Here is a 27,839-nt window from a genome sequence, read left to right as displayed (position 1 = left end):
TTGGACTAGGTATGTTTTCTCTGTGACTGTGAGGGCAAAACTCTAAAGAATCCCCTGACTGTGATAACTCTCTGTTGATCTTAAAATACAAATACATAACACTCAGGAAAGGAAAGGAAGGAAAGATCTCCTTTCTCTCCTCACCTGAAACTCAATCTCCCACCTCAGAAGGATCACTGTCCGTATCTTCTCTGTCATGCAAAGGAATCAAAGAAAAGAAAAGTATTGGTATATATTAAAGTTTCAAGAGCTCAAAGCAAGAAAACCTAATGACCCCTGCAGAGGCATTGATGTAGTGTGAGCTCCATGTCATCTGCCCCGTCTTGTCTTTTATCACCGTGTTTGTCGGGACGTCCTTCTTGGCCCCTCACTCTCCCTGCCTCGCTAGCGAGTCTGTCTGCATCAGTGCTACCGCCAGTCTCTCTCTTGCCGTCTTCACTTTCTCTTCCTGTTTCCTGATATCTTCCTGAGTCACCAGAAGTTGTTTGCAAAGGAGCTGTGGGATGTACAGACCAGCTCCTGGGATCGTCTCTGCTGAATCTGAAGACCAGGCAGGGGTGGGCATGGGACTGGAGTTCGGACCACCTGTGAGCACACCTGGCAGGGATGCACCTGTGCAACTAGGTGCAAGATTCAGCAGGGCTTTGGCAAGGTCCAAAGGACTTAACAGGTCTCCTGCACTCTGCAGGCCTGGAGACCTTGCAGTCTCTTCTGCCAGCAGAGTTGTTGGGGCTGCTCCAACGTTTCCTCCCATTGATGGCATCTGATCTCATTGCCAGGATGGGATGTGATTCTAGTAACTGTCCTCTTGAATATGTAACTGGACATCCTCAAAGGGATGGAGATGCTCAAACCAGGCTTTGGGTTGGATTGGTGTCCACAATCATGTCGCTTCTTCTGTGATGATTTGACCATCATACTTCTTTTCCTCTTACCCTATAAATTGGGAATGTGGATCAGAGTGATAAATGAAGCCTGCCTTCCCAGGACAATTATGTCAGATGCCTTGTACTTCTACCCTCCCTCTCTCCCTGTGGGGATTAATCTGACCTGTGTCCTGGGACGTCATCAAAGAGATTTGGGTCAAGAACAGAAAGCTCTAGGTCAAAACTCAGGACTACGGCAGGTCATTTCTTCTCCCCCATGTTGTTAGACACTTATGAGTATGACTTTATTCTCTTTTTGTCCTTGTCACTCTCAACAACAAAATCCCTGGTGCTCCCTGTCAGGACCCACGTTCCCCAGTCTTTTTCTAAATCCCAAATCATAGTATTCTTCTGTACTATATGACTATTCATTTGATTAACCCATTGACCAGTTGGTGTTCATAGCTCCATTAGAGCTTAAATCAGTAGTGAAATTATCATCCACCCCACTCCTAGTGACTCTTATTTGACAACTGTGAACATTAAATCTCAGTACAGAGAATGTATGTCTGAAAAAACTCAACTTACAAATGGAGAATGTGCTGTAAGTGGGAAGTACACACTGGATTTATGAAACCCTGGAAAAAAATGTAAACTCTCTCATTATTAAGTTTTGTATAGACTGCACCCACATTGATGATATCTTGGTTATAGTGGGTTAAAATATACTATTAAAATTAGTTTCACCTGTTTGCTTTCATTTTTTAAAATGTGGCTACTAAGAAAAAAATTAAATTCTATAATATAGAGTGCTTAATGTTACTATTGGACAGTGCCGATGAAGCCATCAGTGAAAATAAATTCCAGAGAAAGTGGTTAGGGAAATTTTTTCCCTAGGAAAGGCGTCTAAAATGGCCCACACTGCAAGATGCAGCAAAAACTGTCATACACACACACACACACACAAACTGACAGAATGAAACAAATCTCTTCCTAGAGTCCCACCACTTTTCACATGGCAAGAGGTTGCACTCCTACTTAGTCCTAAGTGGACTAATCTCAAGAAAGAAGGCAGAAGTCAAGGTAATTTACCAGTTAGGAAGATCTAAAACCAGAGACTAAAGCTCAAGATATGTGGTGAATTTCCTGTCCTGGCTTCTGTTATTAATTCAATATGTTAGGGAGACTTTTCCAAGGAGGGTTGTTTTAAAACTCACTTTTTCTTTACTATGTAAAAATAGACAGGCTATGTAAAGAATAATTACTCTAGCCAATCAATGAAAAGGAGATGATAGAACACGAATACCCTTATTATAAGTCACTACTGGATTAGAGAGTCAGGGAACAGCTGACATTGGGTTAATTTGGCCTTAATTAGGCTGATTCTGATTTCATGACCGTCATATTGATTGTATTATGCTAGAACCTAGGAAATTTCCCAGCCCCCCTACTATTTAACCACCAAGGCCCACCAACCAGACCAGTCCTTGCTGACACATCCCCTGCATCCATCCCTTCTGACAACACCTGGAGGATTTTCCCCAAATCCCACTCTGTCCCTGTGCTCTTCTACCTGCCCCAGGGCCAGGGAATCATTTTCTCCAAGGCTCAGGCTCTGCGTGTGACCAGCTCTGGGGATGGCACTTCTCCCTCTAGTGAAGACAAGGATCAGAGCGCAGACCCTGTGAGCTGCAGCAATTGGACAAAGACTGGGGTTTGCTGACAGAAAAGAACCTTTAGTGGGCACGGTTACCAGGGTCCAAGAAGCCCCAGTGATTCCTCCAGGGAATGTGATGCAGGACAGAGCAGGAATGTCTGCATGTGGTTCGGCTTGGGAATGCCTGTAGGGTGACATAGGTGACATTGGTAATGCATTCGCCAATGTTGTTCACTCATTTATTCATCGTATGTCATGGAGTGCATTCTACATACATCCAGGCAACAGTCTCACCCTCTGGGGCTCACAGGCAGTGTCAGAAGAATTTCTAAATTTTATTTCTAATATATAGGTACAGCACTGGCAATACACTAGGTGTTCCAAGCATTTTTCAAACATTAACTCCTTTAATACTCTCCATAAACCTACAAAGTAGGTATGCTGATCATTATTGCCAACTGAGTGATGAAGAAACTGAGGCACCAATCAGGTAAATAACTCAGTCAATACAAATATCTAGTAAGGGATTGAGCTGGAATTTGGACATGAGGAGTTAGCTCCATACTCTGTGCTCTTAACCACGACATCTACTCTCTAAAGACTTCACATCATGAAAAAATTTGATCAGTTATTCATTTTCTTGGTGCATTGAGTAGCCACACTATTTTATCTGTGTCTGAAAAATAGAATACCTGCGTAGAAACTACTGCACATACACACTCAAATTACATCTACCAATGTCCCCAGTCCCTGAAAATTAATACAGAGAACATTTCAGAATGTTTCTTGCCCAGGTTGGGAGGACTCTGAGGAAATCTCAGTGTTACTGTAAGAAGCTGAGGACAGGCTGGGAGTGGATCTCAGGGGAAAGGTGTCCTCAGGAGTCACCATTGAATGACAACATTGATGGGAGTGTCTCAGCAGTGACTGAATTCAGGATCTGGTGGTGTTTTAACCTGGTGCTTATCTTCTGGCTGTGGGTTTATGGTGATGCAGCACAGGGAGAGGGGATGGTTCACTGTGTTCTTGGGGAAACCAGACCCATGAAAGAGAGGGAATGACGGTTTCCTTAAACAATGGACTCGTGGTGGGAAAAATTCGGCCTGGAAGAGACAGTCGTGTTCCTGGTATAACCAGAAGGAGTTGCCTCTGCATCAGCCAAAGCAGACAGCCCTTCCCCGTGCACTCATTTGATCTCAATGGGAGGAAGGAGGAGGAAATCATGTAACGCTCTTCTGGATGTAAGATCTGTGATGGTAGAGACTGTGCTAGGAGGTTCTGAAAGGCCTCTCTGAGGCATTTCAGACCTTTGCTGTGACCAGAATGACAAGTGTAAGCACCCCTGTGTATGTCTGGGAACAGTTAGTGTGTCAAGGAGAAGGCTCCCTGGTGCAGAGTCTCACATGAAGAAGCGAGTTTGACTAGGGAAGCTCAGAAATGTGGCCAGTGTGGCTGGAGGGAGCCTGAGAAGAGAGAGTGAGGGAAGAGAGGAGTGTGATCAGGCTGGATCCTGGGACATGGTAGACTGTTACTTTCTGTTCCTCTGTGACAACATTACTCCAAAACCTATCACCTATACAGTACAAATATATAGCATCTCATAATTTCTGTGAGCCAAGCATCTGGCATGGCTTAGCTGGGTGTCTCTGCCTCAAAGTCTCTGTGAAGCAGGTTTGTGGTCTCAACAGGGCTCAAATGGGGGAGGATTCCCACCCAAGATCACTCACATGGGTTTTGTCAGGATCCATTTGGACTGAAATTCTGAGCTCCTGTCTGTCTGTTGTCTTGACACTCCCTCAGTTCTCTCCTATGGAGCCTCTACATAGTGCAACTGAAAACATCAGCACTTGCTCTCCCAGTTCTGGTGATTTGATAGAGAGAGAGAGAGAGAGAGAGAGAGATAGAAACAGAAGGAGGGAGCTAAGTAGGGAACCCAAGTAAGCCAGTAAGCAGGAAGTGACAGACGTTTTGTAATTAAAACTTGGAAGTGACATCCCATCACCTTGGCTGTGTTCTGTTGTTCAGAAGCCAGATACTGACCACTTAGTGGTGACACAAGGATGTGCACTCCAGGAGGCAGGGAGCATTGGGGCAATTGTGGAGGCTGCCCACCACATAGGCCAACGTGAGGCACTTGGGACTGATTCTGAGTAAAACGGGACCGTGGAAGGGTTAATGCCAGTGGATCACAATGTCTGAATTTCCTCTAATTTCAACTCCTTCAGGATGCAGACCTGAAAATGAGGCCCAGAGGGGCAGTGACTTTCTCAAGATCACACATCTGGAACCCAGAGAAGTTCTGACTGGTATTCTATGTGATGTCTTACTTCTTCTTGTACTTCCTCCATCTCTAAGTGTGTACATTAGACACATGTGACACCAGCCCACAGGTGTTGTACGTATTATCACATGTACCCTGACAAGGTCCCTAGGAAGCTGTTTTTAGCCCAATCCTCATTGTGCAGCTTGGGAGACTGGGGAGATCTTGAGAGGCACAGCAGCTTTTCCAGGACACAGAACTGGTAGGACAAAGGAGGTCTGACTTCAGCTCTGTCTCCTCAAAGCTGGTCCCCTGGATCCACTCCCAAGGAGCTGTGGGGAGGGTGGTGATGGGTATTTGTGTACAGTGATGGAGAGGACACGAGCAAGGAGGGAGAGCAGCCAACAGCCTAGAGGGGGCTTTGGGTGGGTCTGATTGAATGAAGGGGCAAAGTATTGGAACCTTGAACAAGTGACCTCACTTCCTTGGTGACAGCCCCCAACAGAATTTAGAACTCTGGTTACCAGGCACACACACTGTAATCACAGCCTCCTGTCCAGTTCATTTGAGTGGAGACACTCGACACAGCAGGATGTTCTCATGTTGTCCCGTGACTTTCCGAGGCTCTGGCCCCCGGAAAGCCCAGAATGAGAGCATGTTAAGTCATTTTAGACATTGGCTCAGCCCTCACCTCGAATGTCTGTGGCCTTTTGGCAGGAGGAACCATCAGGTAACAGTGTGGGCCAGGGCAGGCCACTCTAGGTCAGGCCAGAACTGTGATCCCAAAAGGACAGCCCCACACCCCTTGACACTCATTGTGTGTGTGTGTGTGTGTGTGGGAGGTGGAGTTAGGGAAGCTGGGGATGAGGAGGACCCAGCCTGGGCAGGAGCAGGAAGCTAGATGGTGGGAGTCGGGCAGTGTGTCATGTTCATACTCAAGATCTTGGCTGCAGGAGAGGAAGGTGAGTGCTGGGGACCAACCTCCTCTATCTGCATGTGAGTCCCGGGCCCTCAAAGTGGCCTCGCATTCCTTCCCTGGTGGAGTCTATGCAGATTCCCCTCTGTGCCTGATCTGTGGGGGTGTTTCCCCTGTGGCAAAGTCCAGGCAGGCCCCTGATCCCTCCTGGCCTGACTGCTGGGCACTGTCACTGCAGAGCTGCACCCAAGAGATGGTCGAGGAGCTGGTGGATGGTTTCCAGTTCACCCTCTCCCTGGAGAGAACACAAGTGCACCAGTCCATCAATGACCAGGGCTGCTCTGAGGTGAGTGTGGGTGCAGAGGTGTCTTCACACGCAGGACTCTGAGATGACCAAGGCAGTACTAGAATGCAGACTCAAATCTGAGAACCCCCTGGACTCCCCGCCACCAGAATTTTCTCACTCGAGTACCCCACAGTCCCACTCTCAAAGGAATCTGGGCCTCCACTCCTCCCCACCAGCTACACAGGAGGGTAGAAAGTCACCTCAGTCCTCCTGGTGGTTCACTGTGATATCACTTACTGTATGTCCCTCCTCCTCTCCCCCAGTGTGAGGATGAGTTCACTGTGAATTTAAATGAGGCCTGCAGGATGCGTGCCCTCCAGGCAGGCATGATGGAGAAGCTGACAGAGTCCATGGCACCAGCTTTCCTGAGTAGGAACATGTCCAGCTTCACCACCTTCATGGTCAACTACTCGGCCTTAGACACATCCCACCGGGTCCTGGACCAGCTGTTTACTAGCTGAGTAGCCACTCCCTCCTCAGCACTGTGGTGACTCTGCCCACTGCCAGCTGTGTACCTTGGGCAAATCCCCACATCTCTCTGAGCCTCAGTTTGCTCTTCTGAAAAGTGGGGGGGGATAAATTTCATGGTGATCTTGTAGGAACTAATGTGATCAGCAATGGCAGGTGCTTACCTGGTGCCTGGATCTGCAGAGAGTGCTGTGGACGTGCTGTGGTTGCCCATGGTGTTTATTTTTCTCTTCGCCGTGAAAAGTAGTCTGCCTCACTGATCTCTAGGACGTGGCCTTTCTGAGTGTGGAAAAACACATGGAAAGCTCCCTGTTAAGGGGTTGAGATTCCATCCAGCTGGTCCTGATCCTTTTCCTTGGGGCAGCCGATTAAGGATCTCTGGGGCAGCAGAGAGGCCCTAGGCCCACTCAAGTGTCTGGGATGGTCTGGCTGAACTTCATCCATTCAAGTGTGTAGATTAAAAACCTACTACATGCAGGACTTTTGGAGACACTTAGTAAAGTCAGTGAATGAAGGAGCCACAATCGCTGTGCCTCAATTGTCGTCTGAGAGTCAGACAGTGACATTAGACATCTTTCGCAGGTCCTGTCTTCCATGGTACATCCCAAGTGATGCCCTGATAGCCTCCTTTATAGCTGGAGCCATCTTCCCTTATTCCAGCGAGGAGGGCAAAGCACAGGACCATCTAAAAAAGTGAGTGGTCTTTGGGTCCAGAAGAAGAGCTTCCTGTCTCTACAGAACAAGTTGTGGAGGGAGAGATGGGGGCTGTGGCTGGGGCGGGCCTGTCAGAACCTTGTGTCTCACACATCTTTTGATTCCCAAGGGAAGGCTGAGGTCTGGTGGCTTCCACTCCAGGAGGACAGGAGTCAAAGAGCTATGGATGGGTGCCAGGACCCCTGGGAAGCAGAGGGGTGGCTAGGCTGAGTTGTCTCCAAGAGACCCATTCCCATCACAGACCCATCTTAATCTGTCTCCTCTTCTCCATATCCACCTCTTCTGACCACCACCTCCAGGCCCAAGACAGGAGGTCTGTGAGCAACCCGCTCAAAAACCGGCCTTTGCTCAATCCAGTTGCACAAGTACATGGAGGGTTGGGCTGGGCTGTGTCCCGGCCCTTCAGGAGAAGAGAGTCAGCAGGAAGAGAGTCACGACAGGCTCTGTGTTCAACGTGCTGTATGAGCAGGGGCTCATCCCCAGGATGGGAACAGGCAGACATCGGTGCCTTGCATGAGAAGTGTGCAGGGAAAGGCCAGGCCTCTGACTCTGTTGCCAAATTGCCTCCCCCAGTACCATCGCTTCTCTGGTGGGAACCTGCCTGGACCCAGGGCAGGATTTCTAGGAACCCTTGCACTTTCCCTGCTTCAGGATGAAGCTGACATCTCTGCATCTCAGCTTGCCTGGCTCAGAGCTGGGGGGCCACGCCTACTTTCTCCAGGTCCAGCTGGAGCATCCAAGGCCCATTGAGGCAGATCTGGAAGGTGAGAAGACTGCAGTCTGGGAAGATGATTTGCAGGATCTTCAAAGTCTAGTTTCCCTTAAAGGCAGTGGAGTCTTTCCTGAATTTGACAGGGACCGTGGAAGTCAGCTACTTGAGTGACACTGTTTCTTTCTCCTGCTGCAGTACCATCTCCAGAGCTCCCTCCAGCTCCAGAGCCAGAGCAAGGGCCAGCTCCACGGCTAGATCCAGCTCCAGCTCTAGTTTCACCACCTGTGCTAGAGCTGGAGCCAGTGTCACCTCCATCAGTCCCTCCAGGGCCAGAGCCACCACCAACATCAGCTCCAGCCCCAGTGCCAGCTCCTGAGCTGGAGTCAGCTGGACCATTGGCTCCAGGGAGAATCCTCACTCCACCTGGAGAGATAACAGCAGAGCCAGATCCAGCCCCAGAGCCCACCTGCCCCTGGGATGTGACCAGCAAGAACCTGCTGAGGGAGGAGAAGCCTGACTTCTTGGAGTTCCCTCCCCGGCTGGTGGCAGAGCAGTTGACACTGATGGATGTGGTGAGCAGCAGGGCTCTCAGGGCAGGTGGGGTCGGCCTTCGCTGTGCCATGAGCTGCCCCACACCTGCCATTTCCTGATCCAGAATCCCATGATCTCGGTCCAGCTTCCCTGCTTACCCTCATGTGACCTGAGCAGACTTCTTAATTCCCAAGCTTTTGCTGTCCTTATGTGGACAGTAGAGATGGACACTGAGAGCAGCTGCCATGCAGACTGGCTGTGCAGATGGACGAGGTGGAGCAGAGAGGACATTGGGCAGAGTCTGCACTTTGGTGGGGGAGCGGAGCACACTGAAGTGCTGTCTCATCCTGGGTAGTTCACTCATTTGCCCAGGAGGCCTCAACAGCCTCAGCACTAATTAGGCACCTCATGTGTACATGACTACAAGGCAGACAAACAAAGCCCGTGGTTGTTGCTGCCTTGGGGAAATGTGCCACTGAAAGAGGAGACAGACCCTAGGATGGTCAGAATGGGTGGAAGATGCCCCTAGAGACGGTCAAGCAGGAGCCGAGTTCTGGTGCTTGGAGGAAGTGAGACTGGGCAGCGAGCAAATGCCACTTCCCTGTGCCACAGTATCATGTCCTGGGTCATCCTGTGCTGGGTGCCCTCAGGGGACACAGGCAACACCCAGGGACTCCCACAAGCCTCAGGCCGCATTCTCAGCTTCCTGAGCTCAGGCTCTCACCTCTGACCCGGCCTGGGACTGGGGGATGCGGTTGCTGAGCTGGACACTGGCAGGGCTGGGAGACACTCCCTGTCCTCCCCAGGAGCTGTTCAAGAAAGTGATGCCCCACGACTTCCTGGACTCCATCTGGTACCAGTGTGACAACAGGGGTAATGAGCCCTTGGCACTCACCATCCATGCCAACATGACCCACTTTAACAGAATGGTCGAATATGTCGTCATCACCTGCATAGGGGACCCGAGAATGACGGTCCAGGACAGGGCCAGGGTGGTGGAGCTCTGAATCCAGGTGGCCAAGGTAAGATGTGGGAGGCCCTGAGAGCCCCTCTCTGGAGTCGGGGGAACTGTCCCTTCTCCTTTATCAGCTCTCGTGTTTGAAGTCTGTGGTCTGAGCCTTTGCACAATCCTTAGGCCCCTCCTTCCAGCGCCTCGATGACCTGACTCCTGGTCCTAGTGGTGGGAAGCTCACCCCTTCCTGGGCTCCTTCCTTGGCTTGAGCTAAAATCCTCCTGGAAGTATGCCTCATCAGGTTCCAGCTGTGCCTTTCCCGGGTTCCCTGAGCCACTGTTTCATCCAGGTCAAGAGAAGTCAATGAGGCGACAGAAGCCAGAGGAAGCAGGGCTCCAGCTCCCCCTCGCAGCTCATTCTCTTCCCTTCCCCAGGAATGCCAAGGCCTGAGGAACCTTTTCTCACTCCATGTGATCCTCTGGGCTCTGCAGGGCCCCTCCATTCAGCATTTAAAAGAGACAAGGAGATGGGTGTCCAGGTGGGTAGGCCTGTCTCCATGCTTGTACCACCTGGGTGGACCAGACACCCCCCACAGGGCTGGCATTGCCCTTCAGTCAGTTGGGACCTCCTGGGAGACAGCAAACCCTGGCGATAGGGTCTGACATGGTTGGAAGGCTTGGAGTCCTTCTGAAAACTTAGGCCAGTGGTTCTGCTTCAGGAATCAGTTTCCCTAAGTGACAGATCATGGCTTGAGCCAAATTGAAGATTTTCAAGTATTTTCAGCAACAGAACTCTCTGTCCACATGAAATTAAGACTGTTTAAAACACATCTGCTGAGAAGATAAGAGAATGGAGGCCCCAGGTGACAATAGCAGAGCCCCCTTCCCAGTCCCAGACACCTCAGGGCTCAGAGGACACAGTGAAAACGCTCATCCAGGCTGTCTGGATCTTCTGGGTTTTCAAACAAAAGGGATTTACCCTCAAACCACTCCATAGTGTTTCTTTCCTTTTTTCCCTCCTCAGGAAGAACTGGACAAAACTTAAAAAGTTGATGAAAACAAGCCAGTGGGAGAGCAGGAAGCTGCTCAAGGAGGTGAATGGAGGCTGGAGATCTGGAAGGAGGGGAGGTGAGTGGGGGAGAGACCAGGCAGGATGTGCTTTGGGAAGTTTTTCACTTAAGGTTCCATGAGAAATAACGGTCTGTCTTGTCCAGCTTGACAGGAAGCAGGGGGTGTGAGCTGCAGGGGCTGGTGGGGACTGTTTGGGGCAGGAGGCCTTGGTCACGGGATACAGTGGTGTCGCCTGGACTGTTCCAGGAGGTGAGGAGCTGGCAGAATGAGCAGGTCTCTGGCTTCCATGCGGACACATCAGCTGGTCTTCTTCCTCCAGGCTGGTGGGTGGATGGAGTGCGTGGGGGTTCCTTTCTTCCTACAGCAGTCCAGCCTGTCCTCAGGAAGCCAGGCACCTGCTGCTCCTTCTGTCTTCACTGCACCTCGCAGGGGAGGGCACTCTGCCTGCTCCAGGGATGGGCACTGTGAGGTCACACAGGCCTTGTGGACACAGGGGCTGCCCAGCCTTGGGCCAAATGGTGGATCTGGGACAGAACTGTGTGCTCTCTGGGACTGTGCGATCTAGCCCTATAGTGGTCACTGCTGCAAACCAGTGAGTCTCGCCCGGTGCCTTGTTGACAAAGATACACCACAGATGGCAATGAGAATTATCGGGGAACTTACAGATCCTTAATGGACCTTCCTGACAGGACATTAGAAGTTTCCAAGTAAAAAAGGATGCAAATGTCACCATTACACAGCGCCATGGTCACCCCCTACACTGTCACTCAGATGTGGCACAAGGGGGTCCCTTCCTGAGTGAATAAAGGAGGAGTTCTGTGCAGGGTTCATCCTGAGCGGATCCTAGGGTGCTGAGACCTTTGGCATGGCCTCAGGTCCAGCCTGGTGTCAGAGAATCTCAGGGGGCTGGAAAACACAGAATCCACTTGGATAAGACCCCGAGACACCTTGTGCCTCCCGATCCATGGCTCAGGCTGACTGAGGGCCTCAACACACCCCGAGAGTCCAGAAGACAGGACCTTGGTCAGAGGTGTGTCTGGAGGAGGAGTGAAGGCCGGGGGACAGGCCCTTTGTCTGGGAGGTGGGGGCGGTCTCCTCTGTGGGCCCCTGAGCAAGTCACTGCCCCTCTGTGGGCCTAGGTCTCCTCATCTGGGAAATGGAGGGAGATGATCTGTGGTGCAGGCCTCACAGGGGTGATGAGGTACAAGGGGGAGAGGAATCTGCAGGATCTTTGTGTTCCTCCTCCTTGAGGGGGGAGGGGAGAGTACTGGTGACAGTCAGATGACACTGAGTCCTCAGGGGACCCTGGGAGGCATGGGAGTCCTCCTCACACTTTCCTGATGAGGAGAGAGGCTTAGGGGCCTGGGCAGGCCTGAGGGCACAGAGGAGGGAGTGTTGGAGATGGGAGTGATCTAGAATCAGAGCACTCTGGAATGGGAGCAGCCATAGACACCAGATGTCCAGGGTCCAGGATCAGGGGCCTGGGAGAAACGGGGAAGGGAGCATGGCCTCCCTGAGCCTGTCCTTGACCCTGCAGGAGGTGACCTCTGTGTGGGCCACCTTAGAGATGGATCCCCAGGGAGCCCAGGAGAGGCAGCAGTAGCAGGTGAGGGGGCCTGAGGGGGAGGGTGTCAGAGGAGGGGTCTCTCTCCTCACGGCTTGAGGCCTCCATAAGAGAGGGGTCCCTCCTCCTCCAGCTCAGCTCCTGGAGCCCCAGAGCCTGAAATGCCTGCCCTAGAAGTGACCAGGAGGAGGCCTGGGAGGGCTGGGCCCAGGATGAATTAGAGAGGGGAGGGGCAGGGAGCACATACCCTGGGATTTGCCAAAAGCCGCCCCTAGGAGGTGACTGGGGAATTTGGGTGGTCCTGGAGGGGGCAACTGAGGTGAGGCCACTGAGGGTCCTAGGCTGCTCTCTGTGGGAGTCTGTGGTGGGCAAGAGGCTGGGGTGAAGGGATTTGGGGGAGGGTCCATGGGGGCACCTGAGAGGTGAGACTCTTCTCACCACTCCCACTCTGATTTCACAGGGTGTCGTCCCCTTCCTGGGCACGTTCCTCTATCACCTGAAGCTGCTGGACATTGGGATGGAGGATGATCTGGAAGTGAGTGAGCCTGGAGGTGGGGCCAGGGAGCAGGATCCTGAGGTTTGGGAGGCAAGAGCCCTGCACTGGGCCCTGAGCTCTCAGTACCTGGCAAACCTTCTCCCATGAGAGCCCCATGGCCACCCCTGGGAGCTGGAGAGTCAGGCCCATCTTAGCAAAGCTTGAATAGACGTCCCACGTAAGCCCCCCACCAGGCTCCCTGGGCTGGTGAAGCTCAGAGCTGCCTGCCTGCAGAGCTGCAGAAGGCTGTGTCTGAGCTGCACTCAGCCTCCCCCTCAGGCCCTGCCCCTGGGGGAGTGCCATCAGCCCCTGCAAGTGAGGAAGAACTTCTGTGGTCCAGCTGTCCCTTCCTCCCTGAGGCCTCAGTCTCCCCATCTGTCATCAGAGAGGGTGTGCTACATAAGGTCTCTGGCCTCAGCTCCCCTGTGCCTCCTGCTCTGGGGCCCAGAGCCTGGCCCAGTGTCAAGTTCTCTTTGTGGAAGGTCTGCCCTCTGATGGGCCCTGATATTCCTGAAGCCTGAGAAGGGGTGGGATGGGGGTTAGTTATGGGCTTAGGGGGCTGTTTCTGATGGACATTGGCTGTCTCCCTTCCAGGGAAATCGGGCCAACTTCCAGAAATGGTGTGAGGTGAGCAACTGTGGGGAGGGTGGGGAAGTGGAAAACACAGACCTCCCCTAGCAAGACATTCTCTGGCCTCATCCCTTGAGTCAGATCCACAAAGCTGGGTATCCCATCAAGTTGGTGGGTGCAGTGGGGGCTGGCATCAAGGACACCTTCCTGGATGAGGAACTAATTCCAGCCAACTGTGAGGACAGGCAACTCCTGAATGGAGTGGGAAGGAAGGAGGGTTCCTGAGTGAGCACAGACCCCAGACCAGATCCTCATTCCGCACAAGTCCCTGGCAGCGTTCCCCACCCAAGCCCTGTCTGCATCCTGTCCTTCCTCCCAGAAATTCAAAGTCATCAGGAGGATCCAGCTGCTCCAGCAGGATGTAAATGCGTATGACCTGGAGCCCGAAGAGCGATTTGGGGCCTGGTTCCAGGCCATGGAGCCCATCAGTGTCCATGAGAGGTGAGGGGGACAGGAGTTGGGTGAGGGCAGGGCAGACTCTCTCTGATGGCCAGCTCCAGAGCCTATGGCCTGGCTCGCTAATCAGCCTCAGAACTCGTAGCGTGGTGACCCATGGGGCACTGGGACTCAGCTGCTGGCAGGCTCTGGGAGGGGCACCTGAGGTGTGGCTCCTGGTAGCTCACAGGTCCACTCTGTCCTGTAGCTACTGGATCTCCTGCTAGCTGGAGTCCGCACACCAGAAGGCGAGCAAAATGCAGCTCTTCAAGAGAAAGAGGAACCGGACATCCTCCAGTTTAGCGCCGAGTGAGTGTTGGGACCAGCAGCGACTGCATCCAGGGGCTCAGTACAGCTTCGGCCTAAGCATGGGCCTGGATCCCAGCTCCACTGCTGACCAGGCCTGGGACAGGCTGCTCCCCTCTCCTCTCTGGGATTCAGTTGCCTCCTCTGAAATGGGTGATGCTAAATGATGCCTCCTGCATCAGGGAAAAACGGGGTGCTGTTGATGGACTGAGCACTCGGCACAGGGTTTGGATCAGAGTGCAGGGGGGCAGGGAGGTGTGCCATGAATCTCAGGGAGGGACCCCAAAATAGTCTGTTTCTTCTCTTCAGCAGCCACGCCCTTGGCGATGAGCCGTCACACTCTGGAGACCACAAGTGCAGCTCCTCCTGACCAGCAGGGACACTGGCGCCCTCAGGGTGCACCAGGCCAGCTCTTCCCACCCTGAGTGAACGAGGACATCCTAAGACTTTCCCTGGTTTCCCCTAAAGCCTCAGAGGGAGGGAACCACCCCCTCCAACTCCCTGAAATCTGCACCCCAGCGACTGTTAACCCATTGGGGAGGAGTGATATTATTTCTTTACTAGTAAATGGTAGATTTGACTCTTACGTTATATCCTGTTTCTGTCACAGCCTGGGTGTTGTGGTGTGGTTCTTTCACTTCTTACGCTCATGTAAATGAGACACAGAATCTCACTTTCCTCCTTGAATTAAGAACTTGTATATGCTCACAGCTTATTGTATGTGGCAGAAGGGAGGAGGGCCAGCTTCTTCCCTGGCTACTGAATGAAACACTCAAGTCTCCCTTCCTCAGAGGACAGGAGCATTTCTGTGTGGGTCACCTGGGCCAGGAGCAGAGACAGCCCCTCAGATCTCCCTGGATTTAGAGGTTGGAGGGACTTTCCCAAGCAGAGCAATAACCACTGAAATGTGGGTGTCTTTCAAATAGCACCTACCAGGACCATGTCCTTCCCCAGGACAGTGGCTGTCTTTCTACAGCTTTCCAGGAAGAAGGCATGTTTTTTGCTTCTCTTGTTGAGGTTTCTTTGATCAGATATTGGAACTTGCCATTTTCTAAGCAGTCTCTGGATTTGCATCAACACTAAATGAGAAATAAATGAAAAAAGATAAATGTTTGCAAGTGTAACGGACAAGGACAGAGGATGACCATGTGCAGATGGACTAAGGGCCCACAGGACATCCCCCTCAGGCCGCCTCTAGGGCTCACTGTTCACCCTTTGCCTAGATTGGAATCCTCCTGGGATCCTGGCCGATGCCCTTGGAAGTCCTTTTCCTGCTTGTTTCATATCCAGAGGGAAAGATTCATGATGCAGCTTTTAAACTTACAACAGGAATTTTTTCCATAAACCTCACCGCTCCCTGTGAACTAGGATTTCCAGCATCCCTGCACAGCTTTATATGATTCTTTTTGGGCAGAAATTCCCTAGAAGGCCCCTAGTCTTTCTGTCAGGTACACCGTGGCCATTCCTCCCCAGCTGGGCCTGATGGATCGGGGTAAGCTCTGGTTTGCCAGGACAAGAGACCTTAATCCTGTCCACTGAATGACCCACACCGTCCCTTGCTGCCCTGGGAGACATCTGGGCCCATGTGGTTCTGAGGTCCCTGGTCTCAGACAATCACTAGTTTACACACTCACTCGTGTTGTTACTGACTTGTCCCAAAGGGGCAGCTGGGCCTGAGGGCATAGAGCACGTAGCCCCTGGGACAGCTGTGTTCTTTTCCCCAGTCTGTGCTGTGGTTATATGGATTTGTGTTACAGGGATGTGAAACTTTCCTGTTGGGAGTTTTGAAACATGAGGCAGGAGAGGGGCAGGTATAGAATTGGGTCCAACAGGGGAATGCCACCAATCTTAGACAACACAGACACAACCTTACCAATTAAAATGGTGAAATTCTCCCCAGGTGGGTGGTTAACAGACACTGCTCAGAGCTCTTGCCGAGAACCCACCCGACGACCTGGAGCTAAAGTGTTAGCACACGGCATTTTGAACATCATGTCCTGGAAACACCCTGTAAGAAAAGGGCCATTGTCTTGAATTCCTTGGTACCTCTTCCCCCTCCTTTCTGAAGGCTGCAAGTGTCACCCAGGGAGGCCTTTTCAGTTCAGCCAGAAGCAGAGTAGAAATCCTAGTTCCCACAGCCCAGGCCCTTCCTTTCAAGGCACTGCCATCCAGGAAAGCAAGAATTCACACATCCATGTAGACAACACAAACACACACACTCATATCCCACCCAAATCCCAAGATGCTTGACTTGCTAAGAGATTAAAAGTGACTTCAGAAACAGATCAACCAATTGCAAAAGAAGGGTTTCATTAAGATCCTGCCTCAAATAAAATGTAAAACCAGGAAATAACCTTGACAAAACTGAGAGACTTTGGATACTGACTAGATAGTTGATTATCCGAATGACATTTTTATTTTTGTGTGTGATAACGTTATTGTGTTTGTGTTCCAAAAATCCCTCATCTGTAAGAGTAACTGAAATATTTACAGCTGAAATGATGTGCTCTCAGCCATCTCCTCTGGTTAATTCTTGGGGTCTTGGTGTGAGGATAAACAAAGTCACATGGTATATGAGTTGACAATGTTTGAAGCAAGTAACGGGTTCAAAGAGTTTTATTTTTCTCTACTCTGAGTTTTAGAGATTTTTGAAAACCTTCAGAACACAATTTTGATAAAAACAGTATACTTGGTGTCCACATTACAATGTTACAAATTAAAACATCACAAATATAAAAGAATGCTTCTCCTTCCTGACCTAAGGAAACTCTCTCTCAGTCTGGCTTCTGTGAATGACCTGATGATGCCACCAATTATTCACTTATCACATGTTTGTTGAGTAATTCCTGTGTGCTCTGTACTGTGTGCAATGCAAACACATTTCCACGACTCTGGATCTAGTGTGGGAAGGAAGGCAATGAGCCTGTTGCCAAGATTCTCTAAGTGGAAAATAATGTCCCCAGGGGGTATGCTCATTCTTGAGATTCCAAAATAAAAGCTACACAAGTTTGCCAGGTAACAGATAAGAGATACTTACTTCATGATATAGAAATCACCTATGTCTGAATTACTATGGGACAATGAAGAGCAAGACTGATGGATTTTACGTTATAATTAGATGCAAAATCATCGTACTGGCCCCTGGCCAAGTGGTTAAGTTTGGCATGTTCTGCTTTGGTGGCCCAGGTTCAGTTACTAGGCATGGACCTACAATACTCATTATCAGCCATGCCGTGATGGTGACCCACACAAAAAGTAGAGGAAGATTGGCAACAAATGTTAGCTCAGGGTAAATCTTTCTCAGCAAAAAAAAAAAAAAATTAGATGCAAAATCATAATAAAAATTTATGGAATCGGATTTAATATACATTCAAAGACAAATCTCATTCTAGTAGGTATCATCACTTTATTGAGTGTAAGTTCTAGAAAAAACAAATGTAAGTTCAAAACACTAATTCCTCAGCTTCAATATCCTATCAATTTTAATATAAAAAGGAGAAAACTCATGGTAAAGAAAAATTGAGGTTTACCATGAAAGGTCAAGTTCATGATGGACGTTACAAAGAGATGCTGTGAGAGTCAAGCCTGTCTAGTGGGGATTTTCTGAACGGCACCACTCTCCTTTTCTTCAGCACCGATGTTGCTTTCCTCACTGTTTTCAGGATGCTTTTCTTGGCTCCTTGCTCTCTCTGCCTCCACGGCAATCTCATCTGTCCTCGAGACCACAGTCAGTCTCTCCCATGCTTTTCTTCACTTTCTGTGTCTGTCTCCTGATATCTCTAGAAGATGCCTGTTGCCTGCAGAGGGTCTGTGAGCGACCCAGACCCATTCCTGGACTCATCTCTGCCCAATATGGACAGCAAGCCAGGGTGGGCTCAGGGCTGGTGTGCAGATCCCTCGGCCCCTGCATGGTCCAGGGATTCACATGGACCAGCCTGTGTGACTGTTTCGAAAGTATTTGCGACTCCAAAGAACTTAAGAGTTCTCCTTCACTGCTGCAGGCCTGAAGTCCCTGCAGTCTTCTGTATCCACAGACTTGCTGGGGCTTCTCCAACGTCTCCTCCCACTGACTGCACCTGACCTCACCACCAGGATGGGAAGTTATTCCAATAACCGGCCTCTGGAATATGCAGCTGCTTAGGCTTCAGGGTGCATAGAACTTCAGTTTTCTGATTGGGTTTAGTTTCATGGTCTTACTGTTTCCATTATGAAGTCGGGGAATATTTTTGGAGCTTTCTCTTTCAAAACAAAATAAAATGTGAAATTTGAACAAAATGGAGGATGAAGACTACCATCCATGGAGAACGTTCTCTGCTCACGTGGATATTCCACCCTCCTTCTCTCCCTGGACACATGTGTCTCAAATCACATTGTGCATCACAATCATTGGAGGGTTTTTAAAACTCAGATTGCTGGATCTCAACCCAAGTAGGTCTGGGGAAGGAATAGAGAATTTTCATTTCTAAGAGGTGATGTTGAGCTGCTGGTACAGGGACCACACGTGGAGAACAGGATTCAGTGACATCATCAAGCTGATGTGAGACAAGGACAGAAAGCTCAAGATCATTATCCAGTGTCAAATCCAGACCAACTTCCCTCCGCCATCTTGCTTCAGGACGTTCCTCTCCTCCGCTCTCTGTCATGGTCAAATACACACATGCTGGTGCCCCGCAGCCCACTGTTATTGGGACACAGAGTTCCAAGGACTCCAGAGCTCCTTTCAGGGCCTCATCTCTAATGAAATTATTCACTACTCCATCCTTAGTCATTCACTTCCACACCCCGATCCTATCTTCACCCAAAGTTCTCCTGCTTACCAGTCAGTAATTCACAAACACCATATTCCTACCACAAATTTCCACATTTCCAGTTTGTACACAAAGAAATCCACTCTAAATAACCTTTCTTCAATAAACTAGATTACTCCAGTAGGAATATCTTCACAAACCTCTTTCTTTTCTTCTCCTAATCCTTTCTAGTAATCTCAGATTCACAGTCCATCATTTCAATCATCCACTGACCATACTCCCAGATACTTTATTGCCGTCATATCCACCCTGCATACTTCAGATGATTTCAAATACCTGCCATGTCATGTTGACACTTTCACTGCAAGGGAATGCACCAGGAGCCTGTGGATCCCAACAGAGAATCAACAGCAACCAATGGAACTATGTGTATTACTCTAATGCTTCCTGAATGCTCTGCTCATTTGTTCCACTTCTTGAGTTCCATAAATCTCTATATTCTGACCTCCTCCATATTTCACAGATAAATTGTTAACCACCAGACAAGAACTATTTCACTCTCTAGTCATCAGATCTACAAATATTCCTCATAAGGAATTCATTTATCACAACTTTTCTGTTGTTATATCCATAGAAATTGATTTTTTGGCTGAAACCACTCTGATTTTTATCTTATCCTTCCATTTCAATGACATTATGCCCTCAATATTTGTTGTGCTTTCCATAACTTCCCTACTGGAATCATCCCTCAAGTTTCAAATATACACAAATCTCTACCATCTACAAAGTAATCTCTCAGCCAGCGTTCCTAATAGTCTTCACCCTTCACGCCCCTCCTCTCCTCCACCTGCCAGGGATCCATTGTGAAAATTTCACATATATCCCAATGCCTCTGTTTCCACAGTGCCCACCCAATCCCATCCCCATTCTGTGGATGCTTCTCTTGCTAACCTCACAAGCCATGTCTCTTACTAATCCACTGGGGACTTTTCATGATTTTTCTGACATGCTCTGCAGTAGCACATGACATTGCGGACTCCAATGTCCTTTTAAAAGACCATTTGTCCTTGGGATCCACCACCCTACACTGTCCTGCTATTGCCTGTCTAAACTTCCTGAGCAACTTCCTGGCTTCTCTTTATGACCACCGCACAACGACTGATGCTTCCCAGAAGTCAGCACTGCTCCGACACCTGTTCCCCATCTGCACCCCCCTTCTGGGACAACCCCATCCATTTCCCTGGCTTCAAATACCACTAATGAGCCAAACATGTCCAAAGAATCAGCAGAGACCTAACTCTGAACCCCAGACCCATTTATCTACCTGCACATTCACCACATCAGTGTTAACTCACAATGACCGGGTCCCAAGTTGAACAAGTCACTTCCCAAAATAATTTGCTTCTCTCTCAGTGTCCGCAAACACACTTATTTTTGGTAATAACCTGTCTACCACTGGGTGTCACTCTAGACACCCTGCCACCACACACTCACATATCAATGAACCATCCATCCACCCTTCTGAATCTACCTACAGGTTATCCACTTCTGATTTATTTCTAATCACCTTTCAGAGCTCATACAAAATATCACTTCCACACAGTGAACACTACTGCTCCAGTACCCTAAATTACAAAACTCCATTTTTCCTCTTTGTTGATTTTTTTTCTATTTTAGTTATATGTGCATTATTATCTATTTCTTTCAAAATTTAGTTCTTTCTCACTAAATTAGATACTCCATGAAGACAAGACTAATGTGGATTTTCCAAATTTTCCCACAATAGTGTTCACATATGGCTTTGCACACAAAAAGAGCTCACATATATTATGTGTACAATATATAATTTATATTCATATACATATAAAATTCAAACACTAAAACTTTGCTTCATGAAATATTTTAAATCTATCCACTTAACTATTCTTTTTTTATTTCCCGAGGAAGATCAGCCCTGAGCTAACATCCATGCTAATTCTCCTGTTTTTGCTGAGGAAGACCGGCTCTGAGCTAACATCTATTGCCAGACCTCCTCCTTTTTTTCCCCAAAGCCCCAGCAGATAGTTGTATGTCATAGTTGCACATCCTTCTAGTTCTTCTATGTGGGACTCGGCCTCAGCATGGCTGGAGAAGCCCACGTGGGGTTCCGAACCATAGTCGCCAGCAGCGGAGCACACACACTTAACCACTAAGCCACGGGACCGGCCACTCCACTTAACTATTCTTGTGCAAAGATATCACCTTTAGGTGGTACACTGCAATAAATTAGCAGGAGTAGCTTAAGATTCTAAATCCTTTCTCCTCGTAATCCAATCATGAGATTCTAGTCACAATGATTTGTTTAAAATGCAAAAGTGATCAGTTCATCTTAACTTTTAAATCCTCCATTTCTGTCTTCAGCACATATTTCTCCTGTTGTCTTATCATAATTATTAATATTACCCTTTTCATTCCCTGATATGTTCCAGTTTGGAGCGAAAACTATTTGGTCATTCTATTTTTAGAGCACTTACTACATGCAAAGCTCTGGTGTAAAACCTGTGATCTACAAAATAACTAAACAGACTTACTGCCCCTGTTTGATTTAGTCTTAGTGGGAGGAAAGAGATCATAAATGGCAAAGGATGTATAACATGCCATGTAGAAATCATTGCTGTAATGAACAATAAGGCAGAGAGTGAGAGTTTGAGCTTGAGCACATTTTCAAATTACTTGTGTGTGTGTGTGTGCGTGTGTGTGTGTATGTGTGTGTTTGCACGTGCTCATGCCTGCTGCCTGGATGGGATGAGTTGCTTCCTCCTGGGGATTGGGGGAGCCTCCTATGCCTCGGGAAAGTTCCTCCATGTGCACTTAATATGCACTTTATTATCCATGTGTATTAGTCAGGATTCTCTAGAGAAATACAACCATAGAATATATATAAACATATAGAAGTGGAAATTTATTGTAAGAATTGGCTCACAAGGTTATGGAGGTTGAGAAGTCCCACAATATGCCATCTGCAAGCTGGAGAACCAGAAAAACCAGTGATATCATTCAGTCAAATTCTGAAGGCCTGAGAACCAGGACCTCTGATGTCCAAGCTCAGGAAAAGATGGACATCCCAGCTTAGGAAGAGACAATGGATTCAGCCTTTCTTTCTTTTTTGTTCCATTGAGCCCTCAACAGATTAGATGATGCCCACCCACACTAGTGAGGGTGGGTTTGTTTATGTAGACCATGCAATCAAATGATAATGTCTTCCAGAAACATTCTCACAGACACACCCAGCAATAATGCTTCACAGTCTATCTGGGCACCCCTGTGTCTAGTCAAGTTGACAGCTAAAATTAACCATCACATCATGGCTCTATCCAAACAAGATCAACATAGATATCACAACGTGACCTATGTCATTTAAATTTTCCAGAACACATGTTAAAGTAAATACAAACAGATGAAACCGGATTTTATAACATTTTCTTTAACTCAAGAAATATAAATATTATCATTTCAAAATGCAGTCCACATCAGTACAAAGAAGAAGATATTCAGGTTTTCTGCCCCCTCTGTCTTGCTGGTGAATTTTAATGAATACTGGCTCCTCATATATCTTAATATGATCCAATATATAATTTTCTCCCAACTATTTGAGCTTTATTGCATCAAAAGGAAATCATTTTCTAATTGTCAAACTGCTCTGCTATCTCTTTTTTGTATAAATTAAAGCGATATATTGTGTTTATGTTAGAACTGAAATTAAGAATTTAAGTTATTAAGAAGGAATTGATTCCACAAAAGGCTGGTTTACTAAAATTGAAGACGGTTCACGAGCAAATCTCCCAAGAAAACCATAGGGCCAATGGCATTGGAAATTTCAGGGTAGAATTAGAAGACACATGGGGTGTGATTAAAAGGAGAGTAGAGAGAATGTGGGGAGGAATTGATATCAGAAGTGAAAATACACAAGCATGTTCCAAGTTGATGAAAGACATCAATCCACAGATTCAATTAATTCAACAATCCCTAAGCAGAGTGACTACACAGGAAATATTAATGAACTAAACTATGGTCTAAAAACCAAAGTTAATGTAAAATATTTTAGGGACAATAGAGGCCAAATAAACAAGAAAAAGGCCAATTGGTGATTTCTAACCATAAAGTAAATAAGGTAGACATCCACAGAGCAGCATTTTTAAAATGCTAAAAGAAATCTCATGTCAAACCAGAATTCTACACCCAGCAACAATAGTGTCCCAAATAAAGATGTCCTAGAAAAACTTAAAGTGAAACTTTTCATTGTTAGCAGCCTTGAATTAGACAAAATAGTGCAGTGAGTTATCACATCCAAAGGAAAATTAACCCAGCTTGAAAACCAGGAATGCAGGAAGGACTGAAGAGGAAAGGAAAGGATAATTTATAAATAAATATAAATGAATTTTATTTCGGGAAGTAATTCTAGAAATCTTTCATGGAGATTAAAATATATGTAGAATGAAATGCATGAAAACAGTAATACAAATGTCACGAATGTTAAAAATAGAATTGAAAGTGTTGAAGGTATTAGCATTTGGGTTAGATGGTAAAAGTAATTATTCATATTAGACTGTATTAAGGATTCAGAATTTAACCATTAGTGCAATTAAAGATTTCTATATGATTCCAAGTAATAAGTTTATAGAGGAAATAACAGAATAACAAAATAGTTAAATCAACATCAGTGAAATAAAGAGAGTAAAGGAACATTAATTATTCAGGTCAAAGGGAAGGGAAAGAGTAAGACAGTTGAAATAATAACAAATTTACTGGAAATTACCTGAGATGTAAATGCACAAAATACTAAATTCTTTTTAATGGCTGTGTGATATATTCTAGAGACTTGTTAATAAATATTGTGGACATTCTTTACTGATAAACGTGTACACAGTCTCTAATTTTTCCTATTAAACCATAAGTTGTATGGATATTTTTGTACATATAAACTTCCATTCCTATTTTTAGAGAAAGTATCATTAGTGGAAGAAAAAGGAAACATTAAAATGTTGATAGAAACTGCAAATACCACCTCCCCACACAATTGTCTTAAATGTTTTCATATCAACAGTAGCTGACAGTGTCAATAACCCAACTGTTTTTTTTTAGGTATAAAGCTTTAGGAATCTCTCAAATCCCATTGATAAGAGACAGGATGTCTCCCCTGGATTATCCACTGATTGGATTATCCACTCCCTTTCTCAATAAAAGGGGAATCAGAGGCAGAAGTCCTTGCATTTTCCAGCATTCCACGGGCTGGCTGCACATCAGGAGTGGGGTCAGCAGGACAACTCTGCAGCCATGGAGGAACCTGCATCGGCCTGTTTTCCAAGCCAGCCTATTCTGGTGAGTGTGGAATCCATATGGACAGCAAGCATGTCCATTTGTACACTTTGTCCTTCTGTGAAACCTCTTTAAGTGAGCAGGCAGTAGCTCTTAAAACAAGAAGATGCCTTATTCAAAGTTGTTTCTTAGGTGTTAATGTTTGTTAAGTAATGATCAAGGTGTTGTACTTTTCTGTATAGGGAGCTTCCTTGGGATAATAGGCCAGACATTTGTTTTGTTTTTAACCAAAAACATCACTGGGAAGTGGAAGTAGTATTCATCTCTGCACTGTTGACATTGTTCTCGTCTCTGGAAAAACTTTTACCCACAATGTGATTGGTCTTTTTAAAAAAACATTCAGTTCTGTGCTCAAATATCACCTCATCAGTTAGTCCTTCCCTAATCTCTGCATCATCTAATTGTAGGTGGGCCGGCCCCCCTGGCGGAGCAGTTAAGTGCTCACGCTCTGCTGCCGGCGGCCCAGGTTCAGGTCTTGGGAAAGCACCAACGCACCAATTGTCAGGCCATGCTGTATCGGCGTCTCATATGAAGTTGAGGAAGATGGGCACAGATGATAACACAGGGCAAGTCTTCCTCAGCAAAACAAAAAAGAGGAGGATTGGCATGGATGTTAGCTCAGGGCTAATCTTCCTCCCAAGATAAATAAATAAATGAAATAATTGTAGGTAATTTCTTTCCCCTTTATCCCTCCTTACTCTTCTTCCTCCATCCCTCCCTCTGTCTCTCTATCTCTGTGTAGCCCTTACTGTTTATTACAGGATCTAATTATACCTAACACTATATTAGACATGCCTCCATCTCTTTATTAACTCATTCCTCTCACAAAGATTAATATAAACAGGTGAAGTGACTTTTTAAGTTAAATTCTGGATCATGGGTTTTAGTACATAACTTGGCTTATAATAGGTGCTCTATAAATGGGAGGATCAAATAATTTTCCCTCCAAACTGGGACATGTTGGAGAGTGAAAGGGATGGTATAAATGATTATGGCAGGACAACAGGGATGAAGTCAGATGTATGACTTCACTTTTAAAAAGGATCTGAAAACAGAAATGAGAGATTGTAAAGGAAAGGTGCACTTATTAGGTTTACATTTTAAATAGATTATTGTGGCTAGAGTCTTAAAATGAATTACAGACAGAAAGGATTTACAATCTTAGTGATAATTTATTGCTGTATACCACAAAAGAGAATCTATCCTTGTATAACTGTAGTTGAGTGAATTTGTTTGAAAGCTTTAGAAAGTACTTTTTGGAGTTTGAATAATTTCTTTCAATAAATATGTTGTGCACCTTCTAAGGGCAAAGCAGTGAGTGAATACGGCAGTGTAAAACATTACAGTCCACATCAGTCTTCACTTCTTGGAGTATCCAATTTAGTGAGAAAAACACTATGAGGGAAATAGATGATAATACACATACAATTAAAAGCTTTAAAAATTAACAGAGAAAATAACATTAATTTTGATGGCAGGATAAGGAAAGGTCACTCTGTGGAAATGGTATTTTGTAGGAAATCTGAAAGGTGCTCAAGAATTATTCAAAAGTGGAGAATATTTAGGTGGATTCAGGAGGGTAGATGGATGGTGAACTGATATATGAGTGTGGGGTGGCAGGGTGTCCAGAATGACACTCAGGTGTAGACAGGATATCAGTACAAACAAGTAAGATTAGGGAGACCCTGAGATATGAGTAATTATTTGGAGTACTGGTTGGTTCAATTTGTGACCTGCTGTGAGCTGAGTCATCGAGTTATCACTGATGTGGTGAGTGGGCAGATGGGTATTTGGGTCTCAGGGTTGAAGCCAGATCTGTGCTGATTCTATGGGCATTTCGAGTTCAGTAATGGTATTTGAAGTCAGGGAAATGGATGGGATGGCTTAGAAAAGGGTGTGGATGTGGAACCGATGTGAGAGCAGGATTGACTTCTAAGAAGCGTCTATTGTGTTAAGTCAGATGGTGCAGCCCAGATTAACAGGGAGGAGTAGGAGGAGAGAGGAAGAGTCAGGAGAGGAAAAATGGTTTTTTACAGTGGCTAGAACTATGTGATGGGAATATGGCATGTGTGAGTTATTTATTTATGAACAGGAGAATATTTGAGTGAAGATGGGACTTGGGTGTGCAAGTGAAATGAGCATCAAAGTGCTGAGAAGAACGAGATTTCATTAGAGATGAGGCACTAAATTGCTATGCTCTGGGCACACAACAATCTAGTCTTCATAGTCCTTTCTGTCCTTGACTCATATCATCTTGATGTCCCAGGATCTAGTTCTCAGTGTGTGGTGCCTGTGCCAGCAGCATCAGCAGCATCCGGGAACACTTAGAAGTGCAAATTCTTGGCCCTCCCCAGGCCTACTTGGGTTGATGTCCAGCAATCGGTGTTTAAACAACCCTCCAAATGATTGTGACGCACAGGACAGTTTGAGAGCTACTTCTCCAGGATACAGGAGGGTGGAAGATCCAAATGAGGTGAGAAAATTCTCCATGGCTGGCAGTCTGCATTCCACATTTTATTCAAATTTCACATTTCATTTTGTTTTCAAAGTGAAAGCTCAAAAGAAATATGATGTCCCAGACGTCAGAGAAGAAAAGATAGGTCCATTTAGCCAAGACCAAGCAGAGACATCGTGAAAGGTCTGCACTTCCTGTAAGTGCATTTTAGGAGGTCAGTTTCCTGGCTGCATTTTCAAGAGGACAGTTACAATGATAACTTCCCACCCTGGCAATGAGGTCAGGTACAGTCAATGGGAGGAGACCTTGCAGAAGCCCCAGCAAGTCTGTGCACACAGGAGACTGCAGGGACTCTAGGCCTGCAGCAGTGGAGAACTTTTAAGTACTTTTGATAGCACAACTACCTTAAATATAATTGCACCAGGTGGTCCAGGTGAATCCCTGGGCTGTGTTGGTGCCAGGTCTCTAAACCCCAGCCTCAAGCCCACTGCCACACAGTCTTCAGACTGGGCAGAGATGATCCCAGGAGTGGGTCTCAGTCTCCCCCACGCACTCTACAGACAGCCTGTAACTTATGGAGAGATCCGCAGACAGAGTCAGAAAGTGAAAAATACAAAAGAAAGACTGGCTGAGGCCCTGAGGGCAGAGAGGTTTGCCAGAGAGGCAGAGAGCAAGGAGCTAAGAAGGATGTTCTGAGACCCGATGGAAAATAGGAGAAGGTCCTGCTGAAGAGGCCAAGAAGTGTGGCCCCAGAGAAGTGGTTCCCCATGAACAGCCCCCAGTTTCACTCACCTGATTTAATATCACTCTCTCTACTTGCTCTGGACTGTGATGCTTTGTCATTTTATAATTGTACTTTATTAAACTCTTTTGAGAGACATAAATGTGAAGAGTAGACTGTTGTGTGGGTGAGAGATCGCGTTTCATGTGACAGGAAAGAAGATCTTTATGTGTCCTGGTATACTGCAATTTCTGCTTATCATGATTTTTCTTCACTTTTATATTAAAGGTAATTTGGCCTCAGGGATCATTTAGTATTTTTAGTTATATATTTGTAGAATAATTGTACTCAGGAAAAAATGATACCTATTGTAAAGAGCTTATTTTTTAACCTTAAATTAATTTAATTCCATAAAAGTCTTACTTTACTAAGCTTGCCTTTATATCTCATTCTAACATAAGTTGTATCCTTTTTTTGCCAAATGCTAACTCAAATACAAGGAATTTTCTGGACTTTCTTGAAGACCTTTGATAGAGAAGTCTTAGCAGTCATGGGGAAGGAAGCCCATTTCAGAGGGTCAAAGAGTGACTGAGAAACA

At 46.9% G+C, this 27,839-nt stretch overlaps 2 protein-coding genes and 2 pseudogenes across 4 annotated transcripts in view; 3 read left to right on the top strand and 1 right to left on the bottom strand.

Moving 5' to 3' along the window:
* Positions 1-9,945, top strand: part of LOC147911550 (ral guanine nucleotide dissociation stimulator-like) — a 29,134-nt gene extending 19,189 nt beyond the window's left edge. The window contains exons 1-5 of one of the 2 annotated variants that reach the window (XM_087428178.1): positions 6,782-7,206; positions 7,879-7,991; positions 8,135-8,511; positions 9,277-9,492; positions 9,857-9,945. In XM_087428178.1, the coding sequence (XP_087284304.1) occupies positions 6,986-7,206; positions 7,879-7,991; positions 8,135-8,511; positions 9,277-9,477 (912 nt within the window). In that variant the 5' untranslated portion in view covers positions 6,782-6,985 and the 3' untranslated portion in view covers positions 9,478-9,492; positions 9,857-9,945. Of the gene's footprint in view, positions 1-4,748; positions 4,830-5,937; positions 6,046-6,308; positions 7,207-7,878; positions 7,992-8,134; positions 8,512-9,276; positions 9,493-9,856 lie in introns of those variants that run through there. The other variant, XR_015551241.1, reaches the window with a different exon arrangement.
* On the bottom strand, positions 284-6,737 carry LOC147911551 (methyl-CpG-binding domain protein 3-like 1; annotated as a pseudogene). Its single transcript, XR_015551242.1, has 2 exons — positions 6,678-6,737; positions 284-936 (listed from the first exon to the last, which is right to left on the bottom strand). The product of XR_015551242.1 is annotated as a methyl-CpG-binding domain protein 3-like 1 (transcript).
* Positions 9,858-14,548, top strand: LOC147911549 (ral guanine nucleotide dissociation stimulator-like). Its single transcript, XM_087428179.1, has 6 exons — positions 9,858-9,960; positions 10,446-10,515; positions 12,517-12,591; positions 13,186-13,218; positions 13,541-13,662; positions 14,272-14,548. The coding sequence occupies exons 2-6, from the start codon at positions 10,474-10,476 to the stop codon at positions 14,330-14,332; spliced, it is 333 nt and encodes a 110-aa protein (XP_087284305.1). The 5' UTR covers positions 9,858-9,960; positions 10,446-10,473; the 3' UTR covers positions 14,333-14,548.
* An 11,957-nt stretch (positions 14,549-26,505) lies between these two features.
* On the top strand, positions 26,506-27,216 carry LOC147911548 (methyl-CpG-binding domain protein 3-like 3 pseudogene; annotated as a pseudogene).
* Positions 27,217-27,839: the final 623 nt, after the last annotated feature.

Source organism: Ceratotherium simum, unplaced genomic scaffold, assembly GCF_057802395.1.
Source record: "Ceratotherium simum simum isolate JZ-2026a unplaced genomic scaffold, ASM5780239v1 HiC_scaffold_43, whole genome shotgun sequence".
NCBI classification, from domain to species: Eukaryota; Metazoa; Chordata; class Mammalia; order Perissodactyla; family Rhinocerotidae; genus Ceratotherium; species Ceratotherium simum.
This window is presented reverse-complemented; position numbering and strand designations above follow the sequence as displayed.